At 34.2% G+C, this 21,567-nt stretch overlaps 1 protein-coding gene across 3 annotated transcripts in view; it reads right to left on the reverse strand.

Annotated features, from left to right (window-relative positions):
• The window catches only part of CSMD3 (CUB and Sushi multiple domains 3), a 577,908-nt gene that overhangs the window by 97,908 nt on the left and 458,433 nt on the right, over positions 1-21,567 (reverse strand). For 2 of the 3 annotated variants that reach the window (XM_041407557.1, XM_041407556.1), the window contains 8 exons: positions 15,411-15,524; positions 14,489-14,584; positions 13,414-13,617; positions 10,328-10,452; positions 7,873-7,969; positions 6,806-6,910; positions 2,118-2,236; positions 1,389-1,458 (listed from right to left, as the gene is read on the reverse strand). In XM_041407557.1, coding sequence (XP_041263491.1) covers positions 1,389-1,458; positions 2,118-2,236; positions 6,806-6,910; positions 7,873-7,969; positions 10,328-10,452; positions 13,414-13,617; positions 14,489-14,584; positions 15,411-15,524 — 930 coding nt within the window. The remainder of the gene's footprint in view (positions 1-1,388; positions 1,459-2,117; positions 2,237-6,805; positions 6,911-7,872; positions 7,970-10,327; positions 10,453-13,413; positions 13,618-14,488; positions 14,585-15,410; positions 15,525-21,567) is intronic. The other variant, XM_041407558.1, reaches the window with a different exon arrangement.

A 21,567-nucleotide genomic window follows, 5' to 3' on the forward strand; every position in this document is an offset into this window, starting at 1 on the left:
CTTAATTTTATTTTTGTTTTCAGGCATGGCAATAGTAAATACAATTACTTAGACATCCATATTACCTTTAAAGGTAAATCCATATTTTTGTTTTCAGGCATGGCAATAGTAAATACAATTACTTAGACATCCATATTACCTTTAAAGGTAAATCCATATTTTTGTTTTCAGGCATGGCAATAGTAAATACAATTACTTAGACATCCATATTACCTTTAAAGGTGGTAATTTTGATAAACAGAATTTTGTTTAGAAGTGTTGTCCAAATAAAATTTGCTACAGCATTTGAAACACAAGTAAAAATCATTACTTGCAAAAAAAAAAAAAAGGAAAAATATATGAAAAAAGAGGAAAATATATGAAAAAATCTCTAAAATTTCAGCACAGAATCTTTATCTTCAGAATTTACCAAGAACAGTGCAATTATAATATCAGACTTCCTAACCATATGTTAATGCATAATGACAAAAACTGAAGACTAGCTCCTGAAAAAATTCTTACAAATATCTCAACCTTTTTGAATATTTATAAATTATAAGCTGAGGGAGCTCAATACCTCACAGGAGGTTTTTAACACCCCACAGGATTAAGAACAGGATTATGTGAGGCATCTCAAGAGGATATATATTAGCTGTCTTGAAGAAAAGCAAAGCAAAAAAAATCTGTAATGAGATCTACAGCATCCTGCTTTCCATGCATTCAAGATTATAAATCCTGATAACTTTTAGTGTTAGAGAACCCAAACAAAAAGGCATTCCTATGCAATGAAAGAGATTACAACTAGAAAGAGTTTTACATTCCTCACATTTATTCATCATATAAAAAGAGTATATTTAAACACACTTCCAGGTTGCATTTTGGTTTCTGACAGGTTTTCAGTGCTTTTCCCAATAATATTATGGACATATGTATAATTTAACTTGAAAAATACTGTATCTTCTGAAATTGGGTAGACATGCTTATGTTGAACTCATTAGAGATGAAAATGTAATGTTACTCCTATTTTAGTATCTTCAACAATTGCCATTACTGTTCTGGGGAAATGAATCCTAAACAAATAACTTGTGTTGCAAGGGTCTCTGGAGGTGTCCTTCCTGATAATGAACTGATGATATATCTGACTAGAACACATAGAATCATATCATAGAATAGTTTGGGTTGAAAGGGACAATGTGTTGTCCTTTTACTGCTTGGACATTTCAGATAAGATTTACCAATATTTGTGTGCAGCAGCCTTTGAAAATCTCTAACTTAATTTGACCATTTTCACATTTAATTAAATTCTTCCAGTTCTCCTAATTCTTTCCACTACATTTGTCTATTATTTTTGAGTTTTCTGGTTTTCTCATTCTGGCATATTTAAGAAAAATTACGTAAGCTGAACATACCTAAACATATTGGAATAGGATAATTCCATCTTCTTACTGGTCCAGGCATACAAGTGATATGTGAATGTCCCTAAAATGACACAATATTTGTTAATCCATATAAAAAATATACAGTATACAGCACATTAGTATTTCAACAAAACGAATGTACAATTTAAAACATTATCAAAACATTATCAAAATACACAAAACCAAAAATGTATCTACATTGTACACTGTGAATTGTATCATGTCTTCAATACAGCAGAGAAGACTGTGACTGTTACTTCACTACATGATGGTGTCTATGCCATTATTATTTCTTACAGTATTACAGAATCCAGCTGAATCCCATGCTTGTTTCAGTATAAACCAAGGGTCTGGAAACTACAGGTTTAACTGAAGCAATGTTTTCCTCCTATGCATAGACAAATACTGTTAATTGTTCATCAAGTGATTTTAACTTAATTTTGCCATAATGGTTCAGCTATAACTATCAAAGATAATATCAGTAATAGATAACAACCTAAAATCACTAATGCAGAGAAAACACCAACCCATACACTTCTGATGGAATATTTGGATAGTTTCTAATTCACTATCTGGTAGAAAAGCAAACAAACAGTCCTGTAAACTTATCATGTGTACACAATTCCTGAAGAGTTCAGCATTCATTTTACACTGACAGACCCAAACATAACCATGTTAAAGAACTGAAAGGCACCATTTGAAATAGGAAACTTGGCTTACCTGCAGAGAATAACCCTGGTCACACTGGAAAGACACCACGTCTCCAACCATGTATCTGTCTCCAATTTTGATCCCATTACTTGGGGTCTGTGGCTCAGGACAAGAGTCCAAACCTATAGCTGAGAGAAATTGAGAAGTTTAGTCATTCTAATGAACATAAAATTGGTTTTTAGATTCGCATAGGACTGTGTACAGTGTACATAGGCACACTGTGTTGATAAGCTTTAGGGTGCTCTGGGGAATCAGCAGTTGTCTGTGAACAAGTAGCATATTATTTCCCAACAACTGTGTATAAGGAGAAAAAGTTTTCTTTCCTGAGTAAAGGAAAAGGATCAGTGTGGCAGCAAACACTTCCTGACCTGCACTCTCAGTTCTAAAATTCCACTACCTCCTGGCACAGATTTATTCATTTCTACCTCCAGTCTCACTCATAATTACAGCCTTCATCATTCAGACTGGCAAGACCTTCGCTATGCTTTACCAGCATGTGTTCTAGGGGAGGCTGGCCAACACTACACCAACTGCAAAATACTGGAGGAACAGTGCAAAGTAAAAGTGCTCTCCAGCATTCCATCCTCCACAAGTCTGACTCAACTCCTTCATTCATTATAGAGAAACAATGTGGGATTCAATTATGGCCACCTACTACCTCAGAACACCATCAAAATCTGCATGTTTTAAAACTTACTAAAGTAACTGATCACTTTATGTAAGATTCTCACTAAGTACAATCCACCACCTTAAAAGAGTGCATTTTTATACAATATGAAAGATGAAAGCTAGCGAAAATTTTGAGTTTTCAAATTCTATTTTCTGTTCTCAAACTAGAGAAAAGCAAAGAACCAGTTTTGAAAGTGACTGATGGACCTAGATCTACTTTTTACACTTCAGACATCTAGAGTGTGATCCAGCTAATGTACATAGAAGAAATGCAAAACAACAAGTGTGCTTGGCTTACAGAGATGATTGCTTATGGGCTGTTTTGAACAGTTAAACTAAAAATTAGCAAGTTGTAGCTTCCAATAACTGAACCTTCAGTTGAAATGTGTAACCTAATTACACCTAATTATAGGTGAATAGTCAGGCCATGCAAAGGCAAATGACTTCATGTAAATGTCTTTCTCATGCTACCTTTGCAGCCCAAAACGCATTCACATGTATGCATCCTATTGTATCTCACTTCAATTAACAAAATAATGTTGGGAAAAAATACAGTCTGAAGGCCTACAATACCTTTCAAGAAACTGAAACAAATTTTAACATCTTCGAACTTGCGTCATAGGAGTGTCATGATATGTATTCAGGTCATAACTGTACTCCTAAATATATTAATAAACTGCAGTCCATTCATTATTGATTTATTTGTGGTGCATGACTACTTTCTTGAACTATCTTATACTACTCCCACAGTAAAATGTGTTAAATTATTGAACTTTCATAGCCAATGATAATAAAAAGAGATTTTAACATAGGCATTCATTGAAAACACACTTTCAGTATCTTCTACTTTTCAGATAAGAAGAATTGTGTATAAAGAAAAAGAAGTTATTTGATGCTGTCTTGCCCTTCTCCAGCAGCTCCTGATAATAATACAAACTGAAGTTTTGTATTATTGAAATTTTCAATAATACAAAACTTCAGTTAGAGAAAATGAGCAATAAATCAACATTTTTATAGTGGTGTAAAAACATGTAAACATGAAAGTGTTTAACAAACCATTTTGTGGCGTTTTTTGTTGGAAAAGTTCAGGTGACATAACGTATTTTTAATGCAATATATTTTTGTATTTAAGATGTCCAATGGAATACAGAAAATGAATTTTATGGATAAAATAACAATTTAAGAATTCAACAGAGAAGTAAAAATGGGATACAAAAAATATTATAGATAAGAACACTATTCAGTTTCAGAACACGAACACTCAATTCTTGATGTCAAAGTATCATTTACTTGTGTTAAAATATTTCTTCAACAAATAAAGTTCCTTTTGTTTCCTTTTACTTTTATGTTTACATTTGGATTTTTTAGAAGCTCAAAAGATAATCCCTAGCAGACAGGGCAAAAAACAATTCATGAGGGATGAAAAGAGATATTGGAAATGAAACAGAATGAAACCTTCTTAGAGAAATCTGTTGCTGAAGTGAAAAAAAAGTAATTGTTTTAGCAAATGGGGCATTCTCTCCCTTCAGACTTGTGCCTCCTAGAATAGGTGAAATACACTTGGAAGATGCCCTACAAATTGGACAAAACCAATCTTTATGGCAAGTTCACTTGAAAAATGCTTAATATAAATCTTCAACTCTGATGTGATTCTGCATGAGAACCATGCTCTAATATTTCAAAGACCAAGACTTTAATTTAGCTGACTACTCATGATGTCCTTGGCCAGCATGTGCTCCAATGAAATGAAATAAATTTATGAAACACTGACATTAAAATTTGGCCATTACTTTCCATTTACTAACTATCTTTATAAACAAAATCACAACTTTTAGAGCAGGAACTGCTCTGAGAGTCAGAGCTGTCTGAGAGTCAGATATGACCAGGACAATTGAAGAGAGCAACTCTGCATCTCCATTCTGGAGAAATTTCTTCATAAATACAGCAGTTTTGTGAGTTCTGGAATTGCAAGCAAACATTCTATTTGTTGTAGAAAATGCAAGAGACAAAAAAACAAAATATACACAAGGCACAGTTTCTGTTATCTTTCTTCCTAGCAATGATGATGAAGTGTTGTCCCTTAGCTTAATCTCCCATACCAAATTCGTGATTCAGCTTAATGCAGAATTTTCCATAGTCTCTTCTTGAAAAACAATTGAACAACAGATGGAAAAAAAAATCATAAAACTTTCACACTCTTTTTTTAATAGAGACTATGTCTTTCTTGGAGAATAGCAGAGGAATAAGAGTCATGGATTCAAGGAGTGAAACAGCTGGTGCCTAGGACTTGAAATCCACACTAAGCAACTAACTATAAGGTTTCAGGACAGCTGACCCCAACTGAACAAATTCCATACCATATGACCCCATGCTCAGCACATAAACTAAGGGAAAAACTGGCTGGGGACTGCTGCTTGTGAACTGGCTGGGTATCAGTCAGTGGGTGCATTGTGCGTCATCTGTTTTGTATATTTTGTTTCATTATTATTATTTGTTTTATTTGCATATCATTATTATTTTCCCTTCCTTTTCTGTTCTATTACACTGCTTTTATCCCAACCCACAAATCTGACTTTTTTCTAAATCTGTTCCCCATCCTACTGGGGAGCAGGGGGAGGGAAGTGAATGGTGCTTAGTTGCTGTCTGGATTAAATTACAAGAGACTGAATGATGTTTTAATCACATATCTTTATCACTTACACAAGAAAAGTATGTTAATCATTTATCTTGCAAAGCAGCATTTTTCACTGAGCCACAGGTTAATTGGATATCTACTGAGAGACATCGGTATTATTTCCTGAATCATAAATTTTTAACATATACTTTGGGTTTATACACTCACACCAAAAACATTCTTTTTGTTCAGATTCACACATACATCCCTGTATAAATCCATACACACATATTTGGTTATTGTTCTTGACATGGATCAATGCTTTAAATAGTGTACTGTTAATATTTTCTTTTTTTAAAAGTGGAAGTTGTACATGGGCAGTATATTACACATATTATTTGGATATGTGGGAATACAAAGGTGCATTTTAACTTTCACTGGATTCAGTCTAATTTTATTTCATTTTCATAACTTCCTGATGTTTTTTCTAATCTGAAGTTGTAAGCAGCTGAGAGACTATACATTTCAAGGAAATGGCAGGATAATTCTACCTATAATTAATGTTTAGTTATAGACAAGCGATCAGGCAGTAATTTTGCAAGTCTGTGTTCTCCAACTGGCTAATCAGACAACCAGAGCATGGGATTTGCATATGGTAAAACTGACAAGAAATAACTGCGACACAATTATGCAGATCAGACACCAGAACCAATACAAGCAGAGGGAACCACACAGCTGGTGATTGCCAGAATTCCTGTCAGTCATCTGAGACAAAGCCATTCAGACAGAAAGCATGTTTATAACTACAGCCTTTGCCACTGGTGGTGTACTCAGCAATAATAAAAAACATTTGAAATAATTCAGTGCTCTCACCAACCTGCAGGCGTTTCTCAGTTAAGACACACAACTGCTATTTTCAGATTATTCCTTCTTTCCTCTTTGCCAAGGGTGACTAGTATTTGTATCCTACACATACATACTGTATAGTACATATGTTATTGTATTGAGCATAATTTGTAGATTTTGGCAAGGAGTGCTGGGGTGTGGAGCTGCAGGGGTGGCATCGGTGGGAACAGACCAGGGCTGCACTGGACACAATGGATTAGGATGACTGCATGAGCATATCTGCATTTATTTCTGTCTGCTGTAGGTTCAGAAAGATTTTCAGAGAGCAAAACTAATTTAAGGATGAAAGCAAGACAAACTAAATTGTTCTTATAGTACACTCCTTATAGTACAGCTTTCAGGCCTGAATTTGCTTACTTGGATTTAAATGAGGATTTTACTAATGACTTTGAAGTTACAGTATGTAGCTCATTATGTGTGATAGGACTAAATATTCCTCTACAGTTTAGGTAGAACTGATGTCTGGAACCAGCAAGTGCTCTTTATTAATTGAACATTTCTGAATTACCTGTATACTCAAGGTGAAATCCAGCAGCTGAAACACTGATATCAGACTGAAAATTGAGGTACAAATTATTTGATGTGCTGTTTAGAAGTGGAGGTATGGTTGTTCCTGAAAAGAGAATTCAAAATATTATTGAAACACACAGGAAGTGACACAAATGCAGACATAAGGGTGTGATGTCTGTGTGTGTGTATAAACAGAGTTAAGGAGAGACAAAGAGAAAGAGGGGGCAGGGGAGAGGAGATAGGTAACATAAACAATTCCATAATATTCTGTCATCATGGATGCTATCCATGGGATACTGTCCCAGGATGCTGGGACATTGCCAGGGATGCTGTCCCTATAAAGTTTTATTACATTTTCAGTGCACCACAATATCAGAGACATGAACAATAGACAAGGAAAGGCTAACATAAATTTATATTACTTGCTTTTACCCAGAAAAGGAGAAATATTCACTAGGGTCTTTTTAAAAGCAAGAGCAAATCCTGTGACCAGAATAATTCTAAACATAACAGTTGTATATATCAAGCAGCTTTGAAAATGTGTTGCTGGACTGTTCTTAGAAATGTGATGGACTACTTATTTGTGTTTCAGCACAAGTCAAGACATTATGATTGCTTCTGATCTCTTAGCATACACATGTATTTGGTATAATGAAAGAAAATGAAAGAAAACAAGAAAAAGTAAGGCAAAAAGAAGTATCTTCTTTGTCTAAAATAAGGATAAAGAATGCATCCTTTTTTCATGTACAATGTCAAGAGATACCTATTTTTGAGGTCTGTACTTCTAGACCCTGCTACAAGTGTGAGAAAAGAATTGGATTAAGAGAGGTCTAGTTTGGAAACCTCTGAGTGTTATTTCATTTCTAACATTTTAAAATATACAGGTTTATGAAAGTCTGGTAAGTGATGACTGATTAAAACAGAACTAATACTACCTGTTGCTAATTATAGGAGAAACAAACACACATACCATGCACAAGCATGCTTACACATATAGAAAGAGCTGTGTGTTTACTGTAAAGAGTTGAATGTGTGAACCGTTTATTGTAAAATCTTCTCACTCACCTGAATAACTTCCAAGCCTTGGAGCATTGTTGTCAGCACCATCATAAAAGTCTAAGGAATCCCAGTTGTGTTCTGTGGCAAAACTCACCACTTGCACCTATGAAGAAAAATGTGAGGCAAAGAACATAAACTTCTTCCCCTCTTTACTCAAGCTCAAAGATGACTCTAAATTGTAGCCTCTGTTGCTCTCAGCCATGAAAAGTTGTCTTGCTCCCCTTGTCAAAGAGAATGGAAAATCATCATTAAGTGAATAAAACGGCAACTCTTTTTCATTTGATTGCCAATTCAAACAATAAATCCTGTAACCCTTAGTGACAACCACATATTACCTCTGTCAAGAGTCACACAGCCATGAAAATCAGATGGGTATAGAATATGATTCTCTTGTTTGGAGGACATTGAGGAGAAGATGAAACATGGTATTTTCAATACATGCAGGTTTTTTCTCTCTTTTTTCTCCTGAACTAAACTAGTCCCACAAGGATGCATAATGCTTCATCTATTTTGCCATTTTAAATTCTGCCTCCAGGTAAAAGCAAACTGCTGTGTTTGATTACCTTCATCACCAACTCATCTCCTGAGAAGGAGCAGTCACTAGCATGCTACAAACAAAAGGCAGAACAATCACTTCCTTTCTTCCATAGGTGAAAACATTCTCCCACTCATATGGAGATGTGTTCCCATGAACTCTCTTCCCTTAGCCACCAGCACCCACCAACTCTCGCATTTTTTAGAGATGCAAAGTGGTAAGGAGATAAACTGCAAGAGGGAGGCTATACCTGTTCTCATATAGTGAAATCACACCTTACAAAGTAGAGAAATGTCAGATTCTTGTTTCTGATTAGTAGGGGACAGTTTATGGTGTTAGCTTTTTGTTTGTTTTAACTGTTTACTGAAAAGTTTTAAAAAAGATAGAGGCATGATGAAACCCCAACCACCGTCAAAAACAGGTGCCTTAGTCATTAAGTTAGAGAATAATGCTTCTTTTGCCTCAATTTTCTTTTTCCCCAGAATGGAATAGTTTCAGCAGAAGAAATAAACACCAGTTCCAGTAAAACCAAGCATTGAAGTCATTTTTCTGTGTGAAATATATGGACTTGGACCTTGTTCTCCATAAAATAAATGTTCAGTTTGGCTACTTATTTGTTGGATGGGGGCCTCAAATACTGTACTTATTTTTGTAGGAATTGGTCAGACACTATAGCCAACAGATTTCTTTTTCTTACGTGCATGAAGAGGCCCCCACAGTTAGCATGTTTCAGATATTTGGAGACAGTAAAATCTTTTTGTTTATTACAACTCTGGGGCAAAAGAGTATCACAAAGATTAAACACCTAAATTGAAATTAAAGTTAGTAATTTAATCACCTTATTAATGATTCTGAAAAATGCAACCTGTGATAAGAGATAAGCACTTTCAAAAAGCAACACTGATAGCTTAAGTCAGGAGGACAGTTACTGCCTAATTTAAATCGTCTGAACTATCTTCCTAGTATAAGAAATGCACAGAGCAAAGTATCCTAACTGTCAGCTGTCCTAGTCAACTTTTTAAATCAAGTAGTGTTCCTCAAAATCAATCTCAAAGCTGATTTAGGCTATTAAATATTACTGAAAGCTCTGTAATGAAATTTATTAAAAAGCTTTAAAGCACTGCCAAGATTTTTTCTGATTTTCTTTATTAAGTCTTTACCTACATGAACTGAGCTCTTTATTAATTTTCTACAGCAGTTATATTTTTAACTAGGATAGACCTAGAAAACTTGATATAATGATTTCTTGATGTGCATTTTGCTAGCAATTTGTTCAGATGATGCTTAGAAGTTCTAATTTACTGAATTCAACTGCCTGTGCAATAACCAGATTTCTGTCAGTTTCTTTAGTGAACTCTAGAGACATGCATGACTAAGCTCAAGGATACTTTCCTACTGTGTGTTCTATGAGGTTCTTAATCTATGTAAGTAAGCAATAACTCTGAAACTATTTAAAAGAATAAATTCCCATCTCATGTTGAAACATAATGAAGCATCTTTACATCACTGTGAACTTCCATAAATATAGAGTAAATAGCAGAGTTTCTGGGAAAACATATATAACTTGTCCTTGAAAGCAACTCACTTAATTTCTCTGTGTTAAAGGAGATACATAAATTTGTGGAGAGCAAAAAAGAATTCCTAGGAAGGTTCTTTATTTCCCTTGGGTTATAAGGAGTCACTGATCTATCAAAATATGTTTGGAAGTTATGATGATATTCTTCCAAGTAAAAGTCCATCTTTTAAGATTATTTTAAATCTTATAACTTTCAATCACTGCATAATTAAAAATATGTGCAATAATGTCAATTTTCAGAATCATTAATGAGATAGAAAAATTGTACAGATAAATAATCTTTTCATCTTTTGCATCAGGAAAAACAGTTCTAAATATGATGATAGCAAGCAAATAGCAAGTAAACTTACTTGAATCCCAGCTCCCTCTGGTACTGTGATCTTCCACACACAATTCAGATTGTTGTCATAAGGCTCAGGATAACCAGGAGATAAAATGGTCCCTTTGCGCTTTGTTAAAATACCACCACAGGGCACTGAAAGGAAATGCATAAGGGAAGAAAAGAAGTATGAAGCTTCAGAAGTGAAAAGACTTATTATAAAAGCTTATACTATGGGTGAAAGCATTTTAAATTGATGCTACATTAACAAATACATATATGCCTCAGGAAAATAAAATTTTGTATCTCAAAACTCTTCTTTTAAATGACCAAAAAAGGAGTAGAAGAAAATTAGAATTATGTCAGTTTCCTACATGACAGAATCATGCTAATATTCCCCTTGTTTATTCGACCTTTACAGTGTGAAATCAATTCTATTGTCTCCTGGTAATCTTACAAAAATAAAGCATTTTTTATGGCTTAGACTGAAGCATGAAAAGGTATGTATTGTATTACTATAAAAGTTAAAAAGTGTCACAAATAAAAGTAACATTCTTCTTTCTTACTTTCTTTCTAATATTCTTTCATTCATTCTTTCTAATATTGCTTCTCTAAATAATTAATAACACCAGTCTCAACTCCTTGACTGTTCTGTGCTTGTGTGAGTTATTCCATCACAGTCTCTGCATGTATTGTATCAGTAAAGAATTTACAAGATCCTTGCAAGACTACATTCATCATATCTGTTCACAGATTAATAAAAGTGTTATGCATGAAACAGGACAGACACATTAAGTAGCATCAAGTTTCTCTTTCAATGTTCAACTTGAATGCATCTTGTCTATATTATGAGAGGCACTAAGAGACAAATAATATTCCATCTTAATCTGCATACGAATATTCTGTTGGTATTTTTGAAGGAAACGATTGATGACATAGTTTATCAAGTCCATTAAAAGCTAATGTATCACTTCTACGCAACATCACTAAATTCTGAAGGGACTTCAGGAGCTGCGAATATGAGGATTTAGAAAATAGATAGAATGCAACTTATCTTAATAATAAATATTGTAGCTACATGTTGCATGGCATAAAATTAATAGAATCTGTTTGGAACTACATGGATAAATTAAAAGCTAGTGCCACTTAAAGTGTTAAGCAATTACTCATAAAAGGAAGACCAGACAGAATGGTCGATGCCAGGCTGCACCTTGAATGTTACGTTAATTTTTGGGCCCCACACTACAAGAAAGACATTGAGGTGCTGCAGTTAAGTCCAGAGAGGGGCAACAAAGCTGGCAAAGGCTCTAGAGAGTACATCATCAGGGTGGCTGAGGGAGCTGGGGCTGTTCAGCCTGGAGTAAAGAAGGCTTAGGGAGATCTTATCACTCTACAATCTGAAAGGAGGTTGTAGCCAGTGGGGGCTGGGCTCTCCTCCCATGCAAGTAAGGCAGGAGGACATTGCCTCAGGCTGTGCCAGGAGAGGTTCAGATTGGACATGAGGTGCAGTTCTTCACAAGTGGGGTGGTTAAGCATTAAAATGTGCTGCCCAGGGAAGTGGTGGAGTCACCATCCCTTCAAGTGTCCAAGAAAAGAGTGGAAGTGGCGCTTTGTGCTGTGCTGTAGGTGACACAGTGAGGTTTGATCAAAGGTTGAACTCGATGATCTTGGATGCCTTTTCTGACCTTAATGATTCTATGATTCAATGATTATATGTCTACTATCTGAATATGTAATATTAAAACATTTACTACAATTAAGGCAATTTCATATGGTCACGTCTACCACTTTAATTATTAAACTGGTTTAGTTTAATGCAATTTTCATCTCATAGGTATTTTATCACCTTTATTGACACAGAAATTTATTTTCACACAGAAGGTGGCCTGTAACCCTTCCTCAGTTTAGCTTGTCTAGAGACAGATAGCTTTCTCTTCAGAGACTAAATCATGTATTAAAATAGCAATAATATATTGTGATCAATGTCCAAAAGAATGACTTCTATACTTTGTCAAGTTGTTATAGCTGAAAAAAACAAAGGGAATATAATTCAAGGGGAAAATAAGCACAATTCTACTGATTAAACTGTAATCCACGAAACTAAATGAAATACAGCTATATACTTCACCTTCTTATTGATATAGAAATTGTGGTTCTATGGCTATGCCTGAAACAGTCTAAATCAACATTATTTGTTTAAAACTTGATTAATCATGTTTTATTAATAGTACCCCATTGATACTTAGCTTTGATCTCTATCAGGATTTTGGTATTTTGGAGATTATTTTATAAATTACTAAAAAGCTACTAGACACCATCAGCTGGTCAGCATGGCAGATGAAACACCAACCTAATGAAAATACATTATTTGTTTTCTTTTCATCTACTCACCTAAACCTCTGTTTATGTATTCTGTTAGAGTCAATATCATAATGCCATTTTTGCAATGGCTTATGATGTTTTTTATAAAAAAAAAAATCTGTTCCCTATCAGGAAAGTGGGGAATTTCATTACATTTACTAATTTCCAGTTGGTCCAAGCCAGTTTATAAATATCAATGGATGCACCTCATTTTAAGAATTTAATTTTGAGAATTTAATCTCAAAGTGACTAGAACCAGAAAAAGTATGTTTTCTGATCTGAAAAGCCACTGGCATTTTCCTGACAACTAATAAAATGTTAATGCAACTGTTTCTAAATCTTTAATACAGCAGTGTTCTTCCTAATAGCTTGCAATATCTTGTTAAAGATCTGCAGTGTAAAAGCATCTTAGTCTCGCAAGAAGTCAGGGCACAAACTAATATTTCTGATTCTTGATTAAAGAGGGATATCCAGGAACTTCCAGGGATGTTAATGTAATAGAAGCTATCACATAAATTATGGCAGCAGAGCATGTTCATTAAACTTGTGGAAGTTCACAGCAAGTTAGAACAGCAATAGAGTAGAAATGTTAGAATAGAAAGGAGAATAAAACTTAACCTTGAATAAAAAAGAAAGTAAATTAAAGTAAGCAAGAATAAAACACTATACCAATGAAAAAGAATAAACATATTCAACAGGAGAATAGTCTACACTTTAAGCACTAATTATTTATATTAAAAAGCCTTAGGAACTCACCAATACATGTTGGGAGTGAATCATTCCATTGTGCCAATGCATTTGGTACTGTATCACATCTAATTGCTGTTGACCCATGGAGGATATAGCCTGGATTGCACTCAAAAAGAACAAGGGAACCAACTGCAAATTCATTTCCAATCCTTTTTCCAAATCTTGGTTCAGGCACAGAGCTACACTGTGTTGCACTTGTTCTTGGAACAGCTGTGAACATACAAACAATTGTGGATTCTTAATTTTTGATTTGGTGAGGGAATACAGATATTGAATCACAAATATTTAAAATGTCTGGGAGAAACTTTCAGCTATTTCCCAGCTGAGAACATTGCCATAATCCCCAAATGAATCTTCACAATAAAGATTGCCCACTTTAGATGTCTGAGTTACTATTTAGGAGAGCATAGCACTGATATCCTTGCCAAGATTGGAAGTAATGCATAAAATCCACATGGAAACCTTTCTAAAATGACACTTATAAAAATACTACCATGAAATATTCAACTAATACAGCGTTTCAAAATAAAATTTTGTGACAGATATTTACATTTATTCATGTGGATTTCTAAATGTGTGTTCTGACTGTCAGATGAGGATTTATATGTAATGAAAGACTGAATTGCAGTTGCAAGGGTTGGTATATAAAATTTCCCATTTGACCCATAAAAAGGCAAATAATGTAAACCAAGAAAAATACCTTAATAATAGCAAGAGCATTTTAGACCCACAGGTAATAACATTTACAGCTATTCATATTTAAATTGGGAGATAAACCAGTTAGAGCACCCAGATGGATCAAACATTTGTCAGTCAGATTGGCAAAAAGAAACAGCAGTTCTGTGTAACTGTCTTCTTAAATTTAGAACCACTCTTCTGTTTCTTAAGTATTTGATCTCAGCTTTAAAATACAGATAAAAGAATAGTTTCAAACATTTTTCAAAACATGTAGAAATAGTGACAATCTTCTATCGTTAAAAGGCTAGTTTTAGTTTCCTCTTCATTCTCAGTCTGTTTCTCTCTGATGATTTACAAACTATGATGAACAGAATAAATGTGCACATTCTCTAGCTTGTCTCACCTTGATAAACAAAATGAAATCCTTTAGCTGTTACTGGTCCAACTGAGGTAAATCTGACTGTGATCTGGTTCCCCGAGCTCAGTGGAAGGGATTCACCTACTCAAACAATGAAAAGACAAAGTTATCATAGCTACTTTTTACTAAACAAAACACTTGTCAACATCTTTGCAGCTAGAAATAATACTCTCCAAACCCTGTTTTGCTTCAGTAAACTTTGCAAGATATATGCACTTTTAATATTTTATGTTGACAGTATTATGTCATTCCAGGAAAGGGGAGTTAAAACTCATCTTAGTTACTAAGAATATTTGTTGCTTTTTTCCTTTACCAAAACCAACCAAACAACCCCCCTCAAAACCAACAAACCAACGACAACAAAAAAAACAACAAATACCCACACCACAACACCCCACCCCCCAAAAAAAAAGTAACACAGAAAACCTAAACCAAAATGGAAAAAACAAGAAACAAACAAAAAAATTCCAAGCCCCCTACCTCTTTAAATAGACTCAACATGTAAACATGTAGTTAATCTATTCAATTTTACTTTGGTAAACTTTTCGCATACAAATATGCCTTGCTTTCCCTTTAAAATATGTACTACCTATTTCAAATTACTCATTGGATAAAGCCATAAAGGCACAGAGTAAGAAGTCCTAAATACCCACAATATTAGCTAAATATCAAAAGAAAAAAAAAGGCAAAAAAAAAGTGATTTTACTTCATTTCATTCATCAATGCAAAGACCTTGAAGTGTTTAGTTCAAAATGTGGATTTCATATATTTGCCTGATATGAATTTAAGCAAATATGACAATGCTTTTTCTCTCTTTTTTTTTTTTTTACTACATTTTCTTTCTAGAGTCATTAAAAAAAAAAAAAAAAGTAAATAACAATAATATGAGAGTTCTATTAAATGATACCTGAATGAGATCCTGAGAGAGAGGATAACAGAGATGACTGTAGAGCTGGGCCATCATATACTTCAACAACATCATGGAGTGATGTCTGGAAAAACACAAACTGGCCAAAAACAACTGACCAAATAGAAAGGAAAAGAAGGAAGAGGCACCAGTAGCCAAGACAAAAAACAAAACCAAAGCCAAACACATGGAATAGAATAGGAAAGGGGGGGGCGGGGGGTGCAGGATGGGGGGGAAGAGAGAGAACAAAATGTTTATTAATGCATGGTTTTAAAAATAACTACATCACCTGTCCTGGTGCTGAATGTAGGTTATTTTTCACACCATTACAGCAGTAAAAGGATGAAAATACATCTAAAACAGACAACGAAGGTAGAGAAGGCATACACACACATCTAATCATTAAAAGATTCTAGTACTTATGGAACAAAACAATTTTTCTGATGTTGAATTATTTTCTACTTTCAAATTCTGTGCCCTCCACCACACATCTAAGTTATCAGTGCAATTTTCTCCTTTATAATTCCAGGCATAGTATTATAGACTGTGCTTTATTAATTAATATTGTTGATAACTCTCTAACTTTTACTTACCTTGGAATGTCTCCCTTTTTTTAAAAATAGTAACATTCCATATATCTTTGCTTTTGTGAAATAAATGAACAACTGATTGAAGGCAACAAACACTTTTCAGAATACATCTATTGAATCACAAATATCTTTATTTTTAAGTCATTCTAGTAGAGAAACTCAATGCAAAGCTTCTTTATGCACTTAAGTTCAAAGATTTGCACAGCCCATTTGAATTACAGGTGTTTTCCCTTTCAATACAAGTAATCAGTAAAAAAAAAAAAAAAAAAGAAAAAAAAAGAGAAATTTTAGGGTTAGTTCTGACCCTAGTACCTAGAAAACATTTATTTCCAACACTATAAGCAGTGGAGGGGAAAATTGCTTAGGAACTATGCATGTACAAGGGTGGAAGCAGTCAGATATATTTAGGTACTGGAACACCTAAAAAGAAAAACTGAAGCAGTTCTTGTTCATTATCCAGGTTTAGACATTTTGGAATAAATATTCCAGTGTGTTCCTACTAGGTTCTATTTGTCTGCCAAAAGTTCTACAGTATCTTCATTTGGTGGTTTTACTTATAGAAAATGAAGCTCTCACCTCCAATTCTTTCAATTAATTATACACCCTTAAAGCTTTAAAAATTGTGTATTAAAACTGCATTTTCTTTAAATTGTTGACTTTTTTTTTTAACTGATTTTTTTTTTGAAAGGCAGTTCCATGTTCCTTACTCATGATCTTATCATATATTTGTTTCAGTTTTTAAAAGCCTCTTTTTGAAGGAAAACACTGGATGTTACGTTTATAAAAATTTGAAACAAAAGTTTTTTCTGACACTTCCAAAGATTCTTGTCCATATTTTAATAGGAATTATAAGAGAGAAGCTGAATTATCTTCATAGTTTCTCCTTCAACTCCCAGAAAATTAATCATTGATGTTTTTAATAGTTCTGCTTATTTTCAAAATAATATTTGTCTGGATTCAAGTGTTCTCTTGGTGTTGCTGAGACAACAAACAAGCTTTTAATCCAGTTAATTTTTAATGTCACATTTTGGCTTTTATAAAATCTTTTTTCATACTCAATGAATTTAATTTTGCCATTGAGACAAGAAAAGTTCCTTGTGACCTCCACTGCTATTTCCCATTTTGAATTAAATTTCAAACTTTCTATAGAAAATTCAGGCAAGAGCTGAGGCTCCTGTAAAAAGCACACATAGCTGTTATCAAGAGCTGTATCCTGTGAAAACTGTAAAAAATGAAATTGTTAAGCTATATTTGTATTTTAATGGGTAATAAAATAAAGAAATAAAATATTTACACACAATTTTACCATATAGAGTAAACCATTTGGAATCAAATAGAGTTACCATTTGGAGTCAAATTTCAAGGTATTTTTGTATGTTTCGCTAGTATTTCAATATTGGTTTTGCCTCTAGCTTTGTCCTGTGAGCCCTTTGACCTAAAAGTACAACAGTGAAGAAAGTGAACTAATACATGACCTAAAATCAGCCACTTTGGAAAGAGAAAGGTCCACAAATAATTTTTAGTAACTGGTTTTTTTCATTATCATTTGCACATTTCTTAATAAAATACAGACAAAAATATAAGGACATAACCAAAAGTTTTCATTGACTTGAGATAAAATATATTTAAAAGAGATTTGAGGTGGCTGAGACATCAAAAGAAGAGACAAATAGGAATTACTGCCAGAATGGGGCTAACATGGAACAGCAGAAAGCTCAGGTAAGGGGTTTTGAGCCCTTTATGAGCAATTTACATGAGTCAAGCTGCTTTCTCAAATTAAGCAGGAATATGCTGCAGCCACTAGAGAAGAAATAATCCAGATCCTGTTCCTTCACTTTTGTGTGTCAGGATACTTCATTTTTATAATTAAACTGCAAAATGTTGAAATGTATAGTGACTGATACCTGACTAGTTGACATAATGTCATGAGAAAGGAAATTCAGATGATTAGAAAAAGAACAGTTCATTATTCCTACATTTTCTGGTGCTCATTATTGTGTACTTCATTTGGTATGTGTTCATTCTTTTATTTTCTGGTGTTTAAAAATAATTTTCTTAAAATTAATAATAATCAACATATTTGTAGCCAGTACAAACCACCTTTTAAATTAGTAAATGTCAATAAAATATTATGTAAGTATCCAGTATAGTCTGCCCTTGGGAAACAAACAATTGAAAACTATTATCCAGTTCAAATAAAGATCAAATCACTTAAGCTGAAGAATTTGGGTATGATTTTTTTTTTCCTAATGATGGATGGATAAGCATTCTCTGAATAATGACTTAATCATCTGCTATCCCCTGTCAGCTGAAAGTCATCTGTCAATGATGTCCTACAGACTTTTGATGTCCAAAGCTGAGTAAATTATTTCTGAATTTATGCTCATCTTGGCCTTCAATGTTTTGCAGCAATGCTATTTAAAAATAAAATATATTTTTCCCTGTGTTTTGTGGTTTAATATTTTACTTACACATTTAGTTGTCTTTTACTTTACAAGATAAACAATGCAAGGTTGTTCAAAACCACTTTCTCTTGAAATTTTGATAGTTACTGATTTATGCATTTCTTCAAAAAATAAACAAAATACATTTTTTTAAGGGGTTTTCCATCTGTGTGATTTTTTTTAAATTTGAAAATTCCAGGGAAACTGTAATGTTAATACTGGCAATTATTTAGGACAGTGAGAGAATCCATTAATTCTAATTATGTCACATAAGAAGCTTCCTTTTAAACAGGCAAGATATACATAAGCAGACTTTCTATGCCTCTAAATATATAGATGTTTCTATGGCCTTCATCACTGTAACATCTGGACACTTTCAATGAGTTTGGAAAACATCTAACAACAGATTGAATTGGCCAAAAATAGTTTACTAGCTAAAAATTTCATCAAAGAAATTTTAGTTTCATTTTTAGAGTAAGAAATAAATATGTATAGAATTTACATCTGCTTGCTTAAAAAAACTACTGGTATAATTTAAGTAGTGTTAGATTATGAACAGTATCCTCAGTATAATTCCTATCACAAAATTGGAATAACTGAGACTAGAAGCCTTCGCCAATTATCTAGTACAGTTCTTTTGCAGACAGGATGGCCAGATTGCTCTGGTCCATGTATAATCAGGTTTAGAATTTCTATAGGGATGGAGAACACAAAACCTCTTTGAGCAACCTGACCCAGCATCCTGCCTCCCTTGCGGTTTTTATCCCTTACCTGGCCTTGCATTTTTTCTCTTGGCTGAACAGTGACAACTCTACTTTTAATCATCTTGGTCATCTCCAATATTTGCAGAAGGTGACCAGGACTATTTGTTCTGTCACCTTCCCAGGCAGAGGTGAGACCAAATGACTTATAGTTCCCCCAACCCTTCTCCTTGCTTTTCTTAAAGATAGGAATGTTGTTGTCTTTTTCCAGCCCTTGGGAACCTCCCTCAGCTGTCACAACCTTCCAAGGGTAACTGACCTCCCATGCACTCCATCACGTCCCATGGGTTTGCCCAGTTTGTCTAAGTGCTCTGTCACCTAGTCCTCCTCTAAGTCACCCTTACTCTAGACTTTTTTGCTGGTCTCAGGGTTCTGGAATTGTTCAAGACTGGTAAAGACTGTAGTTAAGAAGAAATTTATTAATTCATGTTTCTCTGAATTTATTTTTCTTCAGAGACTTACCCCAGATTCAGTTCTATGCTAATTTTGACTTTCCTAACCTCATCTTTTCAGTGCATTTCAAGTGTTTGTAGTCCTCCTCAAACATCTGACCTTACTTCAACCTCTTGAATTTTTCTTTTATGTTCAAGTTTTATGAGTAGCTCCTTGTTCATTTGTGCAGGGTCCTGGCTACCTTTGTTTGATAGTCTGATTATTAGCATGGACCATTACTTTCTTGAAGTAGTGATCCCTGAAAATTAAGTGTACTTTCTGGACTTCTCATCTCTCCAGGGCCATGTACAATCAGAGTGTTCCAAAAGAGACTCCTGAATTGCTCACATATCTGACTGTATTGGGTCTGACTGAGATAGAGTTCATTTTTCTTTAGCAGCGTTGTGTTTTGCACTGGCAGCTGCAAAGCCGTTGATAACACACCACTGTTAACAAGGGCAGGGAGTGGCAAGATCTGGGGGAGGGGACAGAACCAGGACAGCTGACCCAAATTAACCAAAGAGATATTACATACCATATGATGGCAGCACACATATAAAAGCTAAGGGAGAGAGGAGGAATGAGAGGTACTTTTTATCCTACAGTATTTGCCTTCTGGAGCAACTGCTATGTGTGCTGAAGTCCTGCTTCCTGGGAAGTGTCAGAGCATTGCTCTCTGATGGGAAGTAGAGACTAACTGTTCCCTTTGTTTATGCACAGGCAAAGTTTTGCTTGACCTTTTTTTTTGCTTTAAACCTGCTAGTTGTTTTCCATCTTATTCTCTCTCCCTTGGTCTGCTGGGAAGAGGATTATAGAGTGGCTTGGTGGTGCCCAACATCCAGCCAAGGTCAGCCTACAACACTGATCCAGTAAAGAGTTAATCCCAAGTCAAAATTCAAACAAGTAGCATGGAATTGTTATTAATGTTAGTACTGATCAAGTAGTGGATAAAATATGTTTATTTTATGTATTATGCCAGCTATTGGATCTAAAGAAATACTCTTAACAACTTACATGGATAACAGTGGAATAAGATGATAACATAATTCTTCACCCAGGCTTTTCCCTTCTTATGAATATTTTGTGTGCCTAATGATTTACTGAAATCAGTAAGTTTTAGTGTAAAATCAAGTCCACTACTGTACTGTAGTTGTAATTCACTTCCCTTTAAAAAACACCAGAAGGACTAACATGGTTTAAGCATTGTTATTACAGAAACTGAAATGTGCAATTCATAAAAGCCCTGCTGGTGAGACTTTAGGCATTTGTTTAAAGGCTATATCAGCATTTATAATGATAGGTCTTAGTAACTTACAAAGAAATATGAAAATCAGCCCTATTGACTATAACAGAACCCAAATTATCTTTACAGTTCTTAATGCATATATATATATGTCTCCAATCAGAATCTATTTCATTCTGGAAAAGACATATATGGGCTACATTGGCCATTATTTTCTACAGTAACTTCACTGTAGCACCAAATCAGTTGGTTTGCTCAGAAGAACTGAGCAAAATCCCAACAAACAAAAGACCCAGATAAATCAATTTATTTGTTAAGAATTAGAATTCAAAATTGTGCTTTAAAATAGTAGTTTAGATAATTTCTTCTAACATATTTAGAACAGGTTTTATCTAACTGTGAATGAAAAATTAAGGTGTTCAGGTGTCTTCCCCTTGTGGTATAAAATAGGTCTAATTTTAGAGTTAGAGATCTTTCTCAGAATTTGAGGCTACTCTGTAGAACTTAGCTTTTCATAGTTCCAAAAAAATTTCTGTAATCAGTCTAAATAATATTTCCAAAAGAAAGTTTTTTTCACAACATGAACAAATAAAATATAACAAATTTATTTCACAGTGACAAAAAAACATAAAAATCTGTTTCTATGTCTGGTCCACTGATGATATGCTCTCTTTGCTTATGATTTAG

Source organism: Onychostruthus taczanowskii, unplaced genomic scaffold (genome assembly GCF_017590055.1).
Source record: "Onychostruthus taczanowskii isolate IOZ18803 unplaced genomic scaffold, ASM1759005v1 scaffold27, whole genome shotgun sequence".
Classification (NCBI taxonomy): Eukaryota; Metazoa; Chordata; class Aves; order Passeriformes; family Passeridae; genus Onychostruthus; species Onychostruthus taczanowskii.